This window comes from Drosophila arizonae, chromosome 4, assembly GCF_054131065.1.
Source record: "Drosophila arizonae isolate 15081-1271.41 chromosome 4, UAZ_ARI_1.0, whole genome shotgun sequence".
NCBI classification, from domain to species: Eukaryota; Metazoa; Arthropoda; class Insecta; order Diptera; family Drosophilidae; genus Drosophila; species Drosophila arizonae.
The window spans coordinates 13,915,898-13,937,755 of NC_142924.1; the positions used below are offsets into that span (position 1 = coordinate 13,915,898).

General features: G+C 41.4%; 2 protein-coding genes across 4 annotated transcripts; one reads left to right on the forward strand and one right to left on the reverse strand.

Annotated features, from left to right (window-relative positions):
- The first annotated feature begins 249 nt into the window (after positions 1 to 249).
- Positions 250 to 21,225, forward strand: Snmp2 (Sensory neuron membrane protein 2). 3 transcript variants are annotated; one of them, XM_018008360.2, is made up of 12 exons: positions 250 to 536; positions 9,402 to 9,517; positions 10,979 to 11,692; positions 15,166 to 15,323; positions 15,388 to 15,535; positions 15,642 to 15,774; positions 16,455 to 16,507; positions 16,971 to 17,231; positions 17,300 to 17,732; positions 20,525 to 20,643; positions 20,727 to 20,852; positions 20,912 to 21,225. In XM_018008360.2, exons 3-12 carry the CDS (start codon positions 11,582 to 11,584, stop codon positions 21,086 to 21,088), a joined length of 1,719 nt encoding a protein of 572 aa, XP_017863849.1. In that variant the 5' UTR covers positions 250 to 536; positions 9,402 to 9,517; positions 10,979 to 11,581; the 3' UTR covers positions 21,089 to 21,225. The 3 variants fall into 3 exon arrangements, with proteins under 3 accessions (XP_017863849.1, XP_017863850.1, XP_089322991.1); XM_018008361.2 differs by lacking the exon at positions 16,455 to 16,507 and having other exon boundaries at positions 15,642 to 15,779; XM_089466865.1 differs by lacking the exons at positions 15,642 to 15,774; positions 16,455 to 16,507.
- On the reverse strand, positions 2,431 to 6,076 carry LOC108614304 (uncharacterized). Its single transcript, XM_018008364.2, is given in 1 exon segment — positions 2,431 to 6,076. A coding segment is annotated over 1 exon segment (1,017 nt). The 5' UTR covers positions 5,046 to 6,076; the 3' UTR covers positions 2,431 to 4,028.
- Positions 21,226 to 21,858: the final 633 nt, after the last annotated feature.

Here is a 21,858-nt window from a genome sequence, read left to right on the forward strand (position 1 = left end):
TGTAATCGACTAATTTGTTTGAGTTTATGGCAAAATCAAATCAAATGCGAAGCAAACGATCCCAACGATCAATGCCAAAGGGTGTGGGTCGCATTCAGGCACTTTCTTTGCCAGTCGCTTACACAAGATCAACTGCGCTATATCTGGATGTTCATATAGAAAGCAAATCCAAGTGGATCTCGATTGCTTGGCATGCGGCCACCCACAGGTGAGCTGTGGATGTGCCTCGCCAGCTGCCTCGAGGCGGGTGGGTCTCAGTCTCTGTTTGGCTCTGGGTTCTCGCGGCTGTGGGTGTGGGGCTGCGCGTCTTGCTCGATGCACCTCTTCGCCTATTGACGGTGTGGCGCGTGCAATACGCTCACTAGCAGCCAGTCTATGGCCATAAATGTTCACTCATTTGCTCGCCACATATTTGTCAGCCAGCGGGCAAGCTGCCAGAGGCAGCAGCTACAGAAATAAAGAAAGAACAGATTTATTCTAGTGCAGTGACAACACCTCTGCAAAGAGACCACAATTGCCCAAATCAATTTAAGCACGTGAGTTGGCTAAATACTTGGACTAAACTAATATAAATTAAACTTAATGAAAACATCATCATAATCCAGTGCATTTCCCATTCCATTCAGCAGCAGAATGCATTCAATATAAATATTTTATGCAGCCGCCCGAAAGTATGCTACACAAATTGTGCAAAACCGCAGCAATTACGTATACGTAATTACGGGCTCGTTTCGCGTCTATTTAATGGAATGGCTCGACTGAAATTGTGCCAAACTAATTACAGCAAATCAATAACGTGCGGCGTAAACACAACATTTAAACAAAATATAAACTTTAATGGGGCGTGGCGAATCAATCAGTGCGACATTACACCAGGGCCCGCCATGGGAGCACAGTTCATGAGCAGCCCAGCCCAGAGTCAAGTGACGTGCTCTGGTGTTGCCATAAATGCAGTCGCTGGCAAATTGGGTGCACAAGAAAGATATATAAAGAAAACTAAATTGCGGCCAAACAGTCGCCAAGGTAGACTCGACCACAAAAAGGGCAAACGTTTTGTGGTGCAGGCGAACCCAGGAGCGGAGCGTCACAGGCTGCCACAGCCACTGCAATGCGGTGCCATTGCCCAAGTTGGAGACGGAGCAGACCAGGCTCGGGCGCAACTTAAACTGTAATTGGCCGTGCGAGTGAGCACCAGTGTTTCGTCCCCCGCTCACTGCGCCGGCCGGCCCATTCAGAGGGAAATGCAGCCCGAGTCGCAGCTCGAACGTCGAAGTAACTAGAGACATGAATAAAGCCAGCACGTAAAAAGTTTCACTTCTGTTTGGAGCAGACAAGAAAATGAACAGAAAACAGTGCAGCTCTGAGATGAGCAGAGTGACTGACTAGTAGATACCCTGCAAAGACCAGTTACTAGTGCGTATGTAGAGTAAATACCCTGTAATGCTAGCTGAAATGAGAGAGATGGTTATGGATATGGAATCTTATGAAAATGCAGTCACAGCTAAAACTAGCTCCTACACATATTCACTATTGTTCTCTAACTCTATAATTGGCATTAGCATACCCATTCTCTCCTTGCCTAATGCAAGCAGGGCATCAGGAGCGAAACACATTTCCTTTTGTCCATTCCGGCGCCTGAGGCACGCCCACAATGGTCTTGCACTTGTTTGCATACGTAAGGAAACAAGGATTTATTTATAAGACCCGCCAGCCAGCGGATGGCCGAGTGCGCGGGGGAGCTGCAGCACAGCTGTACTACGTGCAACATTTTGACGCTCCATTAGTCTATTTTTGTGTTGTGCTATTGAACCCAATACAAAGAGAAATGGAGAGAGAGAGAGAGAGTGAGAGGGACAGGGAGAGAGGAAGAGTTTGAGAATGCCGCTGAAATGGAAAGTGAATGCGGCGCAGGTGGCACAAATGCCATGTGCGATGCGGTCTTTGATGCGCGCTGTCTGCAGCGCCTGTCACGGCGGGTCGGGGGATGGGAATGGGGGAGGGAGGGAGTTAAAGGTTGTGTCGCAGTGTCGCCAGTGTCAGTGCAACTCATTTGAAATTCCAAAAAGGAAAAGGTGACGTCGTATCCTTGGTATGTCCAGGGCCAGGATAGCCGCAGCCAGCAGCAGCAGCAGCAGTAGCAGCAAAAGCAGCAGCAGCCATCAGCTTGGAGCTCATATGCATGTTAAAGGACATGCCGTTTGGCTATCGTCCTTTTTTGCTCAAAGGTCACAAATTGTGTCTTCCCTCACTTTGCACTTGAAATTTTTGAGTTTGACGTTGGAAATTTGTTCCGAGTGTCCGCGTGGAAAATTAATGCGAATGTCATACCATGAAGGACATATGGCACAGCACATGTCCTTGTCTCCGTCCAAGGCCAACTGTGCGCAATCTGTAAGGATTCAATACGTAATACAGTAGTAAAAGCTGAAGTTCTTTGTGTTACACATTCATTTATTGGATTCTCAAATTGAATTATGTTTACGATTTCTAGGCGAAGTTTGTCGTTATGATATGCCTGGCGTTGCTAAAGTATGCAGTTACGAGTTGGTAGAGTGCTTAAGAAGAAGATGATATCGAAAATAAGTCTAATCTATGCGATAGTAACTAGAGCCTGCAAGCTCTATACATATACATGTATACATGTATACATGTATGCATATACATATACATATGTTATATAAGATATGATTCATGTGCTTGGAGTTCAACGTTTTCCGGTTTGCTACATTTGCCATGTTATTGGGAGAGAGAGAGGGAGAGAGCTCTTAAGTTAACTATATCGATTATGATTGACATCAAGTAACAACTAACTGTTAATAGGCGCTGCGCCAGGGAGAAATCCATTCTCACCTGACCACGCCAAATATGTTGAAATATGCAATTATAATTCAGTTTTTGTAAAGCTATATGTGTGTTTAAATATATATGTATATATATAGTTATATATAGTATTCATGGTACTAAAAGAACGAGCATATATAATACGAGTATGATATATCATGTATTTGTAGTTCTAATTTAGACTAAACTCTGAAAGTGCAAACAGCTACGATTTTCATTTAATTTTCATTTTTTTTTTTTTTTGTGTTTTCTCTTCGTTTATGTATAAAATTGTCAAGTTGTCTAAATTGTATTTCTTTGGTTTTGTTTTTTTGTTTTTTGTCAACATTTAGAATACGTTAAGAACACGGAAATATTACGTGGGGCATCATCAAATCGTAAACCAATAAGTTTTATCTCGTTTTCCAGTTTCAGTGTTTAACAAAATTTCCATTTCATATGGCACAAGGACCACAAATGTCCTTCTTCTTCTTCTTGTTCTTCAGCTGCTTTTTGTTGTTACATGTTTCACTTTTCATAACCTCTGCGAACTGCAGCAGAGCCCACTCCAACACTTGCCGACATTGTCGAAAAGTTCCTGCAATTTTTGTTAGTTCTTCATTTGCTGTGCTATAAAAAACTTTTCCCCTTTTTTTTGTTACCCGAAAAACGAAACTTTTCCTGTGCGTGTGTGGGTGTGTGTGTGTCTGGGTGTGTGAGCTAGTGTTGTTGTTTGGCTGTGCCTTAAATTTGCCCATATTTTCAAGTACAAGTATGTATAATATAGTATATATAATATGTGTATATATATATAAGGTATATATAAATAGTAATCTGTTTGTTTTGCTTGTTAGGTATCAAAAAATTCATATAAAAAACGTTTGCTTAACAAATTCGCATTATTTTCGTTAAAAAATCTCTGGCTTAAAAATTTGTGTTTTGTATTTGAGTTGCTTTACGATTATTAAGGAATCCAAAAAACAATTTCGGTGTGTGCGTGTGTGTGTGTGTGTGTGTGTGTAGTTCAAGCGGCGTTTGCTGCAAATTAAGCTCGCCGCACGAATCTCTATGCAAATTCCTGTTGCCAGCCTTTTGCCATAGTTAAAACCAATTTGCCATTGTGTTTGTGCGCGTGTGTCTGTGTGTGTGCGTGTGTGTGTGTTAGTCGCGTGTGCCACGCCTCCTGCTATCCAATATGGAATATGCGCCTAGTAGGTAATCCGTCCCAGGCGCGTTGCAGGCAACGTCGTTGGCTCCGAGCTGGGCAGCTCGCCGCAACGCTGCAGCCAGCTCCAGGCCTGGCCGCAGAGCACACCGACTCTGGCCAACATTCAGAAACAGTTGCTGCGCCGCTTCGACGTCGACGTCGATGTCATTGAGACCGAAGCGGTTGTTGTTGTTGCTGTGGCTGTGGCTGTTGCAGTTGCAGTTGCAGTTGCTGTCACTCTCGTTGCTGCTGGCAGCAACGCGGCCGCGTTCTATGTTTTCTTAAGCTGCCCGACTGCCGCACGGCCGGCAGCAGCGGCATGGCTGGAGCATTTGGGCGTGCGCGTCTTCTTCACCAGGAAGCAGGTGAGGAACTCAATGGGCGAGGGCACCTTCTGCAGGCTCTCCTCGGAGCTGGAGAACAACTGATGGCATTCGGTGTGTGCATTGCTGCACTTGCTCCGGCCACTGGCGCCGGGTCCGTCCATCTCCAAGGCATGCCGATAGTAGTTCTTGCAGCACTTCTTGGACAGATTGTACATGCGCACGGTGCGATCGATGTTCTCGTCGTCCTCCTCCTCGCCGGCCCTCAGATTCAGACCCAATCCACCCACGCCCACGTCATGCGAGTTCGACTTGACCATGCTGGCAGTGTGGGCTTGGAGTTGTTGCTTTTGCTGCTGCACCTGCTCCTGGCTGATGTCCTGCTGCTCCAGCTGCAGGCTGTGCTGCTCCTGCTGTCGCTTCTGCTGCTGCTGCTCCGCCTCCGACTCCTGCTCCTCCTCCAGATTGTTCTCCGAATCATCGTAGAACTTGTAGCTGCGATAGCGCGCATGTCGTCCCTGCCAATCGGTGCGTCCAGTCCAGTCTGTGCTCGCTGGCAGCGACAGCTGAATGGTGGGCGTGCGATAGTACTGACGGTGCGGATGGAAGCCCAGACCGAAGTCGTCCAGGTAGGATTGTGTGTGGATGTTGTCCAGCTCGTCGGCCACGCTCAGCAGGAATGGCAGCGTCGACATGGTCGCCTTGTAGATTGTGCGTCGTATTTTCAAGCAACAAATATGCCAAGAAATCTCTCCAGAGAGTCAAGGAATTCGATTTCCTTTCTTTGTCGAGTTCAAATTGAAGAACTTTCAATTTGCGCTGGCCTGGTTTGTTTTCACTTTTCAGGCGGCTGGCGCTGAAAATGTGTAGGTATCTCTGTATCTATGCTACGGCGGGGGCATACACACACATGCACATGCACATACGCAAACACAAGCCAAACACAAATACAAATACACACTCGCTCGCACAGTAACACAACACAAACTGCACTTGTTTGCTTTTACTTTGCTTTGCTTTGCTAAACTTCTGCACTCGGCCGAGTCACTGGCTCTGGCTCTGGCTCTAGCTCTGACTGGCTGGCTGGCTGGCTGGCTCCGCTCGCAGGCAGCTGCACGGACTCGAAACTGAAACAGAACTGAAAGCTGAATTCACGAAACGAAATGCAATTTACCAGCGCTGCACGAAGCGCGATTATGTTGCTACAACATCATCATCATCATCATCATGCATGCACGGAAACTCCTTCGGCTCGCTCTCGCTCTCGCTCTCCTTCTCTGCCTCTCTCTCTCTCTCACACACACTCGGCTACTGGTCACGCGCTCACGACTTGAATACGATGTTGGCACGAAGTGCAGCGAAAAACCCAAATAAAAACAACCCCAACCCAGCGCTACCCTACACATGCACACACATGCACACACATATACACACACCCGGAATATTTCACTAGCCAGTGCAGCTACTAGATTTGAGGCTACGCTTGGTTTATGTTTTGATTTTGCACGTACGACGCGGCGTATGCGTGTTATTATGGTACGCCCCCACGGAGCGCGGTTCAGGGGCTCTCGCCTTGGCTACGCTGCTGGAATTTTCCGAGCGCGCTTTCGCGCCTTATTGTCATTACTTTATCCACGCTCATTTCATTTTTGTTTCGTTTGTTTGTTTTTGTGTTGCTTCTTTTAGCCATTTGGCCTCCAGCATTGCAGGCTGCATCGCGTCCCTGGCTTGTCTGCTGCGAAGGACGACGACAGCCGCAACGATTGCAAGCAGCATCGTATAATGTATGTGCGTGTGTGTGAGTGGGTTTGTGTGGGAGGTAGTATATATGTATGTGCCTTGTTAGCTTAATGCGCAGTAATTCATTTTGGGAAATTATTGTGCAGGTGGCGAACGCTGACATTAAGTGGAATTCGTTGGCAAATGCAATTGAATTTTGTGACCGAGCCAAAATGAAGATTTGTGCAGCCAATTGACTGGGACAAACAGCAGGATTGGTGCCTAAGACCTGAACTGTTAACTAGAAAATGGATGAGTATTGATGAAGATGGCTCTGATGTTGAATATGTTGAGTTGCCTTGGCTAAGCATAAGCATAAAAGTTGCTGAAATTTTGTTCAACAAGGGGAAGAAATCTTTGGCTATATTTTTATCTCTCTCCCTATAAGTAGTATAGAAATATATGTCAATATCAGTAGCTTATATGTTAAGCTATGTCCATATAATTAAGCACATATATATATTTTAAAGCAATTTTTGTACTACGTGAATAATAAAGATTCTTCGAATTATGTTTCCTTCATCAAGAAATCTTTCTCTATATTTTAATATGTATGCATAGAGAAATTAATATTTATATATATTTACACATCTATAGCTATTTCCATAGCTATAGTTAATCGCATAGCTCCTTCCAATTATGATTGTTTCTTTTTTTTTCGAGCTGCACAGTTTGGTCTTAGCCCACAAATTGCCTACATTATTCATGGCCAACATGAACTGCACAAATCCGAAAATCCCAACCAATTGGCTCCAGTTCAGGAGCTGTGCTCTATGAGAGCCGCTCTTATGGGGTCAAACTACGGAACAGTCAACGAAACGGGCCTGGCAATTATGCAGAATTGCCTTGCTGCAGGGCACACATCAGCCACAACAGCAACAACAGGCAGTAGGCAATGCGAAATGAAAAACTACACCACACAAACACAAACACTTATAGAAAGACACAGAGAGAAAGAGAGAGAGAGGGAGAGAGAGATAGCCTCTATCTAGAGTGAGCGAGGCAGAGAGTCATATGTGACTGAGCTGTCTGGCAGTTAGAGACACTTAAGCCTGCGGTGAGCGGTTGTCGTTTGTGCCACGTATTGAGCGCAGTGGGCAGCAGGAGGGGGCGGGGTGGGGAGCAGACAAACAGACAGGATTAGAGGCAAAGCGAGCAGGAGTGAGTCGAGGTGCAGCACATAAATCTTTTAGCACTCTATATGACACAGTTCTGCGCCAACATGCCGGGGGGCAAGTCCAGAGACCAGAGACTGGCTGCTCATCAATCGGACGTTCGCTCGTTCGCTCGCTCCGTCGCTTTGACCCCTCGACAGCTGTCCGTGCACCTCTAGACGATGACGGGCTGGTGATAAGCGAGCAGGACAGCAGAGGACAGGGGCGGGAGGAGGCGTGCCACTTGAACATGTTGTGACTGCCACAGGCTGCTGCTGTTGCTGTTGCTGTCATTGTTCTGTGGAGTGCCACACACGCAAACAGCAGCGACAACAGCGACAAAAGCGACAGTGGCTCGTATTACTTATACGACACGTTGGCCTCATTCGCAAGTCGTTTAATTCATTTAATTGCATTTAATACTTAGCACATTCTATTTCGGACGAGGGAGGCACGCACTCAACACCCACCGGGGCTCATGACTTGAAATATTTATGGCAATAGTCAAGCAAACTGCAAGCTGCAAGCATAATACAAATTAGAAATGCATTCCGATGAACGCGCACAAGCAAAGCTACGCCTCGCATGTCCTTGTGCCAATTCCCACTTGCCAGTTGCCAATTGCCAATTGCCAATTGCCAGCTGGCAGCACGGTCTTTGACTCAGCGACCGATGGACGGGCTGAATGACTGACAGTTCGTATCAAATTATCTATAAATTGGAATTGCCATAGCATGCCATCGATGAGGATATACATACATACATATACATGCACACACATATATTTGCATAGCGTGCCGCCGAGTAACATTTGATTGTTTTTTATTGGCACCACTACTTTATAGGCAGGCAGACAGGCAAGCAGAAAGGCAGTCTCCTGCCGTGTGAAATTTCATACATCATTTTATCAAATGCCACAGATGCTTGCTTTTTAATCTGATACCTTTGGGCATGTATGGAAAGAGGTATATTAGCGTTGGGCATAGATATGAGGCAGAGAGAAGAGATTAGAAAAAAGACAAAATATTTGATAACAGACAATGAGATGTAAATCGAAAGACTTTGCAAACTTGAGATAGGGTACAGTTGGGATACATTCCAATTCTTGTGGTATCTCTTGGTCGTTCAGGTCATTCTATTTAGTTTGTTCTCTTTTTTGTAAGTCGACCAGGACACATGCAATCAATTTGTAGAACACAAACTGTTTCTTTGCCTTCGGTATTTACACGAGATTTGAATTTAATTTTCAGGTCACACAAAAGGGGGACACACTGTACGTGTGTGTGTGTGTGTGTGTATTTGTGTGTGTGCAGCGAGGATGTGCTTGCTTGGTAGTCAAGTGGCAAGCGAGGCATAAAAAATGCAATAAATATTTAAATTACGATATCAGCGCGCTGCACGCAAATAAGAAACTGGGTTCAGGGCCCTTCAAAAACTAGGCTAACTGTGGATAATGCTACAAAATAATTAAAAACAAAACACTCCCAAGACGAGCTGCGGCTACAGCCAGCGCCCCAATGGGGCTGGTGATATTTATAATGAGCGTGAGGATGTGGAGCAGCTAAATGGGAGGTGACAACAAATTGAAGGAGTGAATTCATTTAAAGATTGCATGCAAATTTCATATCTATTTAAATGGGGTTTACATAAACCGGTTTCTCTATTTGATAGAAATTTAAATGAGTCGAGTGGAGATGAAAAATTAATGACAGTTTTATGATTTGCACACATATTCATCAGCTGGCGCTCGAATAACAGTTGTTTTGTATTGAACCCGAGCGTTTTCCATTGTCTACGCCCAATGATAAAAAAGCAACAAAGTTGTAGTCGACTGTCTAATACTTGTTCACTGTGTAAAAGTGTAAATAATTTATAAGCTAAACGTTTATCTGTGGAAGTTTCCAGAAAATTGTCCAACTGATTATATGGAGATTTATACCATAAAACTCAAGGAGATTTGTGATTTGCCACGCCAAATTTAAAGGTCTTTAAGTAGCAGCATCCAGTTCAATGTCATCAACTAATATACTCTTCTTGCTTCTCGAAAGAGTGCAAACACTCAATAACAAACAGTTCAGACAAATGTAATTCAAATCATTCATTTCATTTATTTTGCAGCTCCCGTTGGCTTGGCTTTAATTGGCGCCGCGTTTTGCATTTGTTTAATATTTAAAGCTCGACGTTTTTGCACAATATCTATGACGGCAGCAACAACAAGAAGCCAAAAGCCATTTGTATGTACAACAACAACTGTAAATTTACAACAACAATCGTGTCAAGTTCAACAAAAGCTTCGCCCAGTGTTGTTGTTGTAAATCTCACATATAAAATTCGTGGCACGCACAGAGCCCCAAAAACAGAAAAAAAAAAAATGAAAAAACCTGTTAATGCGTTTGCCTCTTGTCAAGTGCACCCACGCGGCGCCTGAAGAAACAGAGAGAGAGAGAGAGAGGTAGAGGGAGAGAGATATAGATAAAGTGAGAGAGGCAGACCTCAAGAGCTGCCGCGCTGCAAGAGCGAACTGAAGACAAAATATTAAAGTTGGCCGACTTCAAGTAAAGTTATCTCTTAGCCAGGCCTTAAGAGGGAGCGCGCTGCAGAGTTGACCTCAAAAATAGGGCGCTAGAAAAGGATACAAGATAATCTAATTCATGTTTATTTGATAAGCACACGCGCTCCCTACTCTGCAGAGCTTCAGGGCTTGCCTAATGCTATGCTAATGAACGCAATTATAAAGTAAACTTTAAAGTTTAAATATGCATAAAAAAATGAATAGACAAAAAGAAGAAAATAGTTGCACTAATTTGCTAATGGGTTGTACATAATGTTTATATCCAAATTACACAAAAACAACGTCTTACTCATCAGCGGCAGCAACAGCAACAGCAGCGGCAACAGCAGCGGCAACAAAACTTGCAGCATCATTATAGACCCGGGATGCGACAAGCTCTGTGAGCTGTCAATGTGTAGCCACTCGCTCGCTCGCTCGCTCAGTCTCTTGCTCTCCCTCTCTCTGCCTCTTTCTCTCTCTTTATGAGCAAGGTATAGGGCGACTACCTATGCAGACCGATCGCTGGCTCAGGTCAGAGGAGTGTGGAGTGAGGGGCTCTCCATGTATGTATGTGGCTTAAAGTGCTCGCGGCTCATAAGCTCAGCGGCGGTTCGCTCCGAGCTTGTCTTGAACTTTGGCAGTCGTTTACGGTTGTTTCATGCGGCGCGTTGGCAGCGCGCTACGATCTACGAGTATACCGAATTTCCGAAGTTTCCCGGTCATTAAGGCAAAACAATTCAATTACTTGCTAAGCTAAAATTTGTATTTGCCAGCCATTCCGAGTCCATTCAATATCCATTCGCGTGCGCCCGTTAAATAAACGCGCGCTGATTTTATCACCTTTGCCAGTGGCACGGCAAAGAGCCATATAACTATCCTGCTGCCATCCGATACCATCTGAACTTCACACACACACACACACATCACCTATCGCGTGTGAGTGTGAGTGCGAGTGTGAGTGAGTGAGTGAGTGAGTGTGTACAGAGAGTGCATAAATATGTGTTGCTGTTATCCTGAGCTGTCAGTTCACGGATGAGCTTCAGCGCATTCAGATGTTGACCCATATAAATTAGTTGAATCAAATTATTCCAAAATTATTCAAAATTCCGAGCAAAAAATAAAGCAACGCGAGGCGCAAAACTAGTTTTCTCCCTTTAGCGCTTCTACTACAACAAATAATAAAAGGCAGCAAAAAATAAAAGACATTATAAATTACAATATTTCTTATATGTGTATGGCTACATACATATAACGCAGAAAGCAAAGCAAAGAGTAAAGAAAAAGAAAAAACCAAACCAAACTGAAGAAAAAATAACCAAAAAAAAACTAAAAAACTAACCCAACGAACGCATCGTAGAGCATTCAACAACTTGTTTATTTCAAAATATAAGTGTATATATAACAAAAGGCGAAAACCTGAAAGCGCGTATATCTTATAAATAGTGCGCTTTGTTTCGGCACCAGACGCTGGCGACCATCAGCAACCACACCAACACCAACAACACCAACAGCACCCAACAATAACAACAACAAGTGGCAGCTGTCTTGACGTAGGTCAGGCAACTGCGAGAGCCAACATCAATAAATAAATCTCAAACTATGCGCTGATTGAGCTGCCGGCACAAAGTCGTAACGAACAGCTGTCTGTCTCTCAGTCCACCTCGACTCCCCTAAATCAGCCCATGCTGTGCCGGCTGCCATTCGCGGTGTTCCATAGCTGCTCCGTAGATTGTTGAAAGTGCACAAAATGCTACACTGGTCATTGATTGTCAGCGCCCTGGGCGCCATTGTCGCTGTGCTGTGCGCCTACTGCGGCTGGTCACTGTTCCCCACCATGATACACAAGAAGGTCGAACAGGTGAGTCTTGATATGGAAAGTAGACTATTTAATGAGAATTTATTTGATAAGCTGCATAGTTTGTGGTCCTTAAGGACTCTGAGTACTCGCTGTAAGTCTGTTGAAGGTTAACTCCCAAGCTCGCTGCAAATATGTTATTTAGCAATTAGAGTATTTCATTAGAAATACATATTTAAAATTCCAGTACAATGTGTTTATTCTCTAAGTATTCCATTTGCCTTGACCAAACTTCCTAAACTGATCATTGAAAGCCTGGCTGATTCACAGTTGTTTATGGTTTACTCACAGCAAATATGTTTATTAACAATATATATAATATATATATGCATATATATTCTCTTTCAATGCATTGACTGTCAAGGGTTCTGCGTAGAGCACACTTATCTAACAGCTAATTGAAGGCTTTGCCAATTCGCAGCTGTTCAAGATGGGCTCAGGAATTCACAGTTTTTTTTTCCAACAACAATTTCTCTCGTTAACAAACAGACAAAGTGCAAATATTTGGTAATAGGCAGACAAATATATGTATATGTATTTATTTATTTGCTGTATAAATGTTGGAATTGTGAAATTTCGCAATGCATAAATGTATTTATTCTTAATATTAGCAAGCAGACAAATGGCAATAGATGAAGGTAGATATATACATATATGTATATGCATGATAGATTTCTCAAGACAGCTGAAGAGAAAAGAAAATCTTATAAAATTTGATTAATAATCTATGTAACAAAAATTGAAAAAAAATTTATAAATTCTAGCTTTCAAAGATAAATATTACGATGAGTCATATACATATTTCTTATGGCAAGATTAAATTTAAGCTCTAAACATATATTAGTTGGTATTTTCTTCTGAGTTAACACAGGTCAACAAAGTTCAGTTGGCAAGTCTTTTTTTATTATTAATGATTTCAGTATGCGGAATCACATTCTTGAATGAGTTAAGTACTATCAAAGTAAGTTATTAGGATATTTTAGTAAACGATATCCTAGAGTTATGTTTGAAATAACCAAGGCATGCTCGTGCTTCTTGAATTGCATTAGATTTTGTTGGCATGTGTAATTATAGCTCATAGCTGGGGTTCCCCAAAGTTATTCGTTTTGTTTCTATATTCTTGGCAAACCTTTAAGCTGCTGTTAATAGTAAACAATAACTTCATATTCATATGTTCGCTCATGTTCTTAGCCACTTTTGACTCATTCAGATGGGTTAACAGCCATGCACCCATTCGCACTTAAAAAGTGCCGATGTACATTGTCAACGATGACCTTCAAAAGAACACGGAGCTATTACATATAACATGCAGCCATAACTCATTACGATAGCCCCATCGGGCAATTGCATAACATCGCGTCGATCTACACAGTTGCGACAGGGCTTCATTATCGTCATGAATGACGCGGCAGAACATGGCACATTAAATATAAAAGTACCGTTACCATTTGTTTTATATGAACCCATCAAATTACGAGCCAAAACATGTTAGATACAATCTATATGCAATCCAATACTCAGAGGTTAATATCACATCAGGCTATGGGAGAAATACAATCAGTCAGCATTTCCTCCAAATTCAACATGGGAATTGTTGTTGGATATATTATATAAATGTTAAATGTAATCAGATAAAGCGTTGTTAAGGTAAAAGTTTTATATATGTATAAATACTAGGTCTTCTCTTTTATGTATATCATTGCAATGGGTTCTCAAGGCGCTGATTCATTGCCAATGGCCAGACGTTGCTGTTGTTGTTGTTGTTGTTGTTTAATTTGTAATTAGAATGTGCCGCAGTGCTTTTTAATTGCCCTGCCCTGGCCCTGCCCATGGTGGGCCGCAGCTCGCAGCTCGCATTAATTGTGCTTTTAGGGTTGTCATGCTCTTTCAGCGGCAACAACCTTGCCTCGGTAGCGCCCATGGATGAGGTCAACTTTGCCATGTTTTTATTACGCTTTACGAGGCATTGTTGAGTTCCGTATGCGGCATGTCGTTCAGATGCAATCTAGAATGGCTAAGAGTTCAAACTTAGCCTAGAGCCGGCCAAAGGTTGGTGCTATCAAAAAACGTTGTCGCCTTCAAGTTGAAGGCAGCCCATATAAGGCTTTTCTATTTGTCATTCAAACATGCAAATGAAAAACCAATTGAAATTCAAAGCAATTGATGGACAAATTATTATGCAATTGCGCTTAAAAGGCCAGGCAATTAGCACGTAATATTCGGCGGTCTCTTGGGCTAGAAAGTCTACACAATTATTTATTACGCATACGCCGCGTTGACCCCAGCGACTGGGCACATTCTTAGAGACTGAGCCACTGAACCACTGAGTCTGCCGCAGACACATTTGCATACGAATAAGATTTTTTTTATATAAATTTCAGTCACGTTTTAGCGCTTGCTGTGACTTTGATTTGTTGTTGTTGTAGTTGTTAAAATTGGTCAATTTCGCAATAGTTATTTTGTTTTTATTTTATATTTTCTGTTTTTGTGTTTGTTATTTTGTATTATTATTTTGTTTGGCTGCCAACTGAATTTTGGGCCAGTGTCAATGCGGCTCTTGTAGTCGTTGATTATCTTTGACTCTCTTCGTTTGCCAGCTCTTAAGGTTAATCAAACGTTTTGTATGCTCTTTACACTGGCTGACTCCGACGCTGGCAGCGCGGCGCGTGTGTCAGTGTGCGTGTGCTTGTGTGCATGTGCGTGTCTCTGTGTGCATTGACCTTGAAATATTTGTGGTTATTTTTATGCTTTTCGAAGATCTCTTTTTTGACAATTCCTCAAATTGTATCATGTGTAGTACGTATGTCCATATCTGTAGTACGTGGCCCCACTATAAAATTTATATTGTTTTTTCGTGTTTTTTTAATGTGGTTTTTGTTGCCAATTTTTGGCATTTATTTGCTTCGAGAGGGAATTGTTAATATTTATGGAAGCTTCTAGTCAAGGCGCCTACAGTCCAGTGTTAATTTTCGCACAGGGTCGCACACAAAATAAAAATGCATTTTGAAAAATGATATATGAACGATATGAGTCGTTCACGTTCAATCTAATAAATAAAAATATTTTGTTATTAGGAATTTCGGTCATTGCACTTTGACAACAGCAGCGAGAAATGCGCTTCAAATAAATTCAAAAGAATTAAAAATATTTGTATACGTATATTAAAAATAATTAACAAATTTTACTGTTGAGATATTTGCTTGCTGTCTGCTAAGAGTAAACTGAGAAAAAACTGGTTCACCGGCGTCACTGGGGCGACGTCTTGATGAGGCTGATGCGATTTATATGGCTACTAATTCATCATTTCGATCATAATTCAGTTGTTAAGGCGACAAGCGATGACAAAATTGCGAATTGTGAAGAAGATGATGAATGTCGAATATAATCAGAATATAAAGTTGTGACTTTTTTTTATGAGCTCTAAGCTGCTATAATCATAGGCATATCTCATTATGACAATATCGTATTTCTTCTAGAGCGTGATCATTGCCGATGGCTCGGAACAGTTCAATCGCTTTATAAAGCTACCACAGCCGTTGAACTTTAAGGTCTACATATTTAATGTCACGAATCCCGATATGATACAACAAGGTGCCATACCAATTGTCGAGGAGATTGGACCGTATGTCTATAAGTAAGTAAAGACAATATCTATACTTATACTTATACTTATTAAATCTTTCCCCTTATCTCCTTAGACAATATCGCCAGAAGAAGGTCAAGCACTTCTCCCGAGATGGCTCCAAGATTACCTATGTGCAGAAGGTGCACTTCGATTTTGATGAGGATGCATCGGCGCCCTACACGCAGAGCGATCGCATTGTGGCGCTCAATATGCACATGAATGTGAGTATGAATGTGTTTAGATATGTGCGAGATATATATCTGATGCAAATTGATTGAGTTATGCATATTGTGTACTCGAATGTTAATCCTTTGACACATTTTACAGGCCTTTTTGCAAGTATTCGAAAGAGAAATCACAGATATCTTACAGGGTTTTGCAAATAGATTGAACTCGCGATTGAATCGCACGCCCGGCGTACGAGTCTTAAAGCGTCTGATGGATCGTATTCGCGGGAAACGTAAAGTAATTTTATTTACTACTAATTCTATAGAGCCAAAACCAAATATATACCTATATATACATATATATAGATACATATATAACAATACTCACAATGGTAATGGACTGAAAGACCTGCCCAAGACTGTCGTCTATGGGCATAGGTCAATGCTGTTTCGGTTTTGCTTTTAACTTTATGCGTTTTGGGTTGATTGAAGCACAAATAAACAAACATTGACCCAAATTGCCGGTGTTTGCGTAGAGTCTGTATAAGTCTGTTTGGGCAATTGGTAATGGATACATTCTCAGATAGGATCTGCGCATGCTTTTAATTAAACCACTCGGCTATATTGTTCTTACCGAAGATGGGTCAGGCGATAAGCCGGCATCGATTTCATTCATTATCGTAATGGTTATTAATTTCTGATTTGACCCCAGACGTGCGTTACGTAATTAAGCTCTTAATCTGATTGATGAGCTTACTCAACGCGATTTCGGCTCAAAGCCGAAGAGTTTGAGTTAGGTCAGTAATGAGAATGAGTAAAGATAAAGAAGAAGAAGAACGGCTGGATATATTAAACAATAATGTGATAGCTACTAACAAACCTTGACTTTTGAGCCTCCAGCTAGAACTGTTGGCTTAAAGGTCGCACATCGAGTTTCATGGTAACTAATATTAATAAACTACAACAATTATAGCACCCTTTAGCTGGGTTAACGGCATCTTAGTCAGCCTTATTGAAGATGTCAAAGTAAGTTAATCTTGTCAGCTCTATCTAAATACATTTACTATGTGCATGCCTCGTAATTGCATCGATGCTCATTAAATCCAAGTACACACACATACATATATCATATTGATTGGCATGAACCTTGGCTGTGAATACTTTCCACAATTGTAAATATTTTGATAAATTGAAATTGTAGTTTGAATGAAATTGATTCGCTGCAGCTGTCAGTCAGCTAACATACATACATACAGATACATACATATATACACATATATACGCTTGCTTTAATCATTAATTATGGCAGTTTATATGCCTGCTAACTTGGCTAAGTATTAACTAACCTGACACGCCTACCTTTATGCGTCTCTGCCTACCCCTTTTGCTAATGCTTGCTGCCCTCGCCCTCGCCTATGGCTTTGCCTGGTTTTTGCATACGATTCCATGCTGCATCCGATATTTAACCTTAGGTCTGCTCTCTTTGCAGTCGGTGCTGCAGATCGGCGAGAATGACCCGGGTCTGGCTCTGCTGCTGGTTCACCTGAATGCCAACCTGAAGGCTGTCTTCAATGACCCGCGCTCCATGTTCGTCCACACCTCGGTGCGCGAGTACCTGTTCGATGGGGTGCGCTTCTGCATCAATCCCCAGGGCATTGCCAAGGCCATTTGCAATCAGATCAAGGAAAGCGGCTCCAAGACGATACGTGAGCAGAGCGATGGCAGTCTGGCCTTCTCCTTCTTCGGACATGTGAGTACTCAACGACAGTCAAATGGAATCGTTAGACTTAACTGGCTAACCTTTTATGTTACCTGCAGAAAAACGGCTCTGGACACGAGGTCTACGAGGTGCACACGGGCAAGGGCGACGCCACGAAGGTGCTGGAGATCCAGAAGCTGGACGACTCGCACAACCTGCACGTCTGGCTCAACAGCAGCAACGAGGGCGAAACCTCGGCTTGCAATCAGATCAATGGCACCGACGCCTCCTCCTACCCGCCATTCCGGCAACGCGGCGACTCCATGTACATCTTCAGCGCGGACATCTGTCGCTCAGTGCAGCTGTTCTATCAGTCGGACATACAGTACCAGGGCATACCGGGCTTCCGGTACTCCATAGGCGAGAACTTCATCAACGACATCGGACCCGAGCACGACAACGAGTGCTTCTGCGTGGACAAGCTGGCGAATGTGATCAAGCGCAAGAATGGCTGCCTCTATGCGGGTGCACTGGACCTGACCACCTGCCTGGGTGAGTAACCGATGAAGTAGATTGAAGATTTATTACTTGCCCACCGTCTTTAGACAACCGAGAACTGCTCTGTATAGCATATCTCTCCTACTGCCTAATTTTCTTACATTATCAAATGTGTTGAGGTGTCATTCGACTATCTTAATGTATGCACATTAATTTGAGCCCCTAACTAGACTCGAATAGACTCGACTATGCTAGACTTCGATATCGCTTTGCCTAAATTATTTGAGCTGTATATCCACTTTAAGTGCCCATATATTTATGTCTATAAAATATACATTTGACAGCTTATTGTTTTTTCTTGCTTCACAGCATTTTATCTGTTATGCTAACGACTCTTCAGGCCATTAGTATGGGCATTTATGAGACCTCCCCCAACGAGTTAAAACTGTTTAATTTCCTAGCTAATTATCTAATCGTGTTCGTCACAGCCAAAATCAAGCGAGATAAAACTATTTTCAACTGGGCCATAAAATATGTAGAGCTATCAGGTTGGGATTATGAGATAATTTATGCAAAGGCAATCCAGAAAATCCGGAAATGCTTAACGTATGCCAGTTTATGCGTCCAACATGTTTGCTTAGCTATTGATAGAATATTCGGATTCATATGCAAATCATTAGCTATCTATATACACATGTTTCGATACATATTTGGAGCTCTAAATCAATTGTCAATTGTAAAGTTTCGATGCGATACTCTATAGTTTCGAGTGTCTAGTGTCTCTATATCAAATGCAAATTTGAACAAGCTCAAGTCTTTTTTTTTCCAGGTGCAAAACGCACAGCTCATCAAAGTTAAGTTATGCGCTCGCCAATCAAATAGTCATTAGAAGCCGAATATAAAATTCTTTTGAAGCATCTTAATGCCAAATTAAAACTGTTTTTATTTCTATCATTCATACGTGAATTTGAATTTTGCGCATGCGCAAACAGAACAAAAACAAATTGCAATTTTTATTGTGCGTGGGCTGAACTAAATCGTTTGATCTTTATATCAATACACTAAGAGCATGGAGTTTTCATGTTTCATTTGATGATCTGAGTGAGGCTGTATTACATAAAACGTTACATAAAAGTCCTGTTTGCATTTTTATTTGTGTGAGCAAAAAACATTCGCTATTAATGAGAGAACTCAAGTATATGGAATTTTAATTTTAATTTTAATTAATGGTTTTTATTCCAAGACGACAGCAGCTTTTAGGAATTATGGGTATTTTCGACTTAAGGCGTGTCAAGCGTGAATATACTATTTCTCATAAGATTTCAGGTTGAACAAACATTTTATAGTTTAACCAATAATTTGATATATGTAAATACCATTTAGCCACGCTTATCTAATCACCGAATATAAAGGCTGAGAGTGTCTTACAGCAAGGCAAACACATTTGACTTAATGTTTCCCTGCTCTACAAATCTATTGGTATATAAGAATATATTCAGAATGATTCAATATGCATATATATAAACTATATTATGATATATTAATATAATTATATATATACATATATGCATATGTGTCGAAAAGAAGTTTGATTAATCCACTAAAATCTATTTAGAAACGAGGCTAGGTAGGCTCAAAATTTTCCTTATAGAAAACTTTTAAAATATTTTCATATCATCTTGATATCTACCTATTGCAATATATTCGAGCTCAGCCACAAATAAATTCTGCTCTTACTGGTTACTCTGAAAACCTGTCTACAGGTTATATTTTATTCAATCTGTTGTGGCAATGGAGACACATATTAATCAGGGATGATTAAATAGCAACGCAAGTATAACATTATGTATAAATATAAAGCTGACAAACCTTAGATACTAAATTACTTATTGAATATATATATTTTATTTAATATATACTTACTATACTACCTTACCTTCTTTGCCTATGAGAGCGTTAACTATTTACTATTCCTTTCAATGCCCAGCCATATTGATCTGGCCGTTGTCCATTGCTCTACAGCTGCGTCGTTTATTGACCCATTCCAACTCGCATTTATTGTTAATTTCTTAATTAACACTTCAGAACAAGCAGCTGCAAAAAATGGATGGAGCAGAGGAGCAGCAGAGCAGCAGCCATAAGAAGATAATTTGTATTGCGCATTTGAAATGAAAAGTGTTGCTGGGTTGGTTTTATGGCTTCTGAAGTGCTCATCGGCTCATTATGATCTTCTCGAGAGGCGCTCTACAAATTGAAGCATTAAATTCCACATTCACATATTTATTATGATTATTTCTTATTTTGTTTGGGTGTTTGCCTGTTTGCTCGACGCACGTTTCAGCCAGATTCATAGATTCTTGGCTCGCTTTAATTGGCAAAACGTGAGTAAACAGTTTCAGTAATGAGCAGCATTTGGTAATGTTTGTCTGTGATATTCGCCATGCTACCCACCAAATGAGGAAACTCTCGTGCAAATTGGTCCAATGCTAATACTAAATAAATAAATAAATATTTAATAAATAAACGTAGACGTTACTTCCGTGCTGAAAGAATTTTATAGCTGTCCAAGAGTTATTGAAAACATGGCCAAGTCGTGGGCAGCTCTGGCTGGCTGACTGTCTCGATCTGGCTTACATATCCATTGAACTTCAATGATTATAAAGATATTTCGAATATATAGATATTATTTTATATTTTTATTACACGCTTCTCGAATAATCCTGTTTTCTTGCTCGTGTTTTGTAAACAATTTTAACGGCTTCATTGGCATTTTAATTCGGTTTCGATGCAAATCCCAAAGTCATATAATGCTCATCCCATCTCATGGCAATTATTTTACATTACAGATGCGCCCGTCATACTGACGCTGCCTCACATGCTGGGCGCTTCGAATGAGTATAGGAAAATGATTCGCGGCCTCAATCCCGACGCCAAGAAGCATCAGACCTTTGTCGACGTGCAAACGGTAAGTGGATCCTTGAACTCTCGAAAATGTTTATTGAAATTTATAATAAATTACATAATTATATATTAATATCAATGAAACAGCTGACGGGCACGCCTCTGCAGGGCGGCAAGCGAGTGCAGTTCAATATGTTTCTGAAGAGCATTAATCGCATTACCATCACGGAGAACCTGACGACTGTGCTAATGCCAGCCATTTGGGTAGAGGAGGTGAGTAAAGTGCTGTCCAGCTCAGTTTCGAGCACAGCCTATACTATTTACTTTTACAGGGTATTCAACTGAATGGCGAAATGGTGCAGTTCTTCAAAAAGAAGCTCATCAATACGCTGAAAACTCTGGACATTGTGCACTGGGCGGGCCTGTGTGGCGGCGTCGGCGTGGCAGCTTTTGGCCTCATCTACTATATCTACCAGCGCGGCAGACCAGTCAAGGAGCTCGTCAAGTAGGCAGAGGCAGAGGCAGCGGCAGAGGCAGAGCCAGGCCAGAGGCTGCGAGTATCTAAATGTTATAAACTTATTACTACTCATAAAGAGAAACTACTACTACTATTATTATTATTGTTATTACTATTGTAACACTCGACTAGAATTGCTCACGAATTTTTGTATATAATTTATTGTTTAAATGTGATTTTATTATATTGTGATTTAGCGCGTACTAAAAACTATGTTTAAACTAAAAATACAAATAAAATGAAACGAAAACAGCTTCACTCTGTGTTTCCTAATGGATTCCTTTGGCTATGTGTAAGCTTCCGAAGAACTCAATTAGGCTCTTCTGGGAAATAGAATCGACTCTATTTGACAAACAACACTTAACCGCAAAATGTTGCTATAGCTCTTAAATCCAATTTACACACTCGAAAACCATTAGCCGAGCCAAGTTCAAGATCAGCGCGTCGCGAGTGTCAAAGAAATACATAAATTATTCATTTAGTGAATCAATCAATGGCAGTAAAAAAATACAAAAAAAATAAAATAAAAGTTCATTAAATACTATGCTCAACTGCAAATTAAAATAGAGTTGTCTTGAATAGTTGCTAAAAAAAATAAATAATAATAAGAAAAAAAAAAAAAAAAAAACACAAGAAAAAACCTGTAGATGAGCTTAGGCAATGCGTCGATCGACTACGGAGGATTGACCAAGTCCAATGAATGCAAACAAATAACAACTGAAATAACCAAGAGACAACAAAAGCGCCAAGGTGTTTGATTTC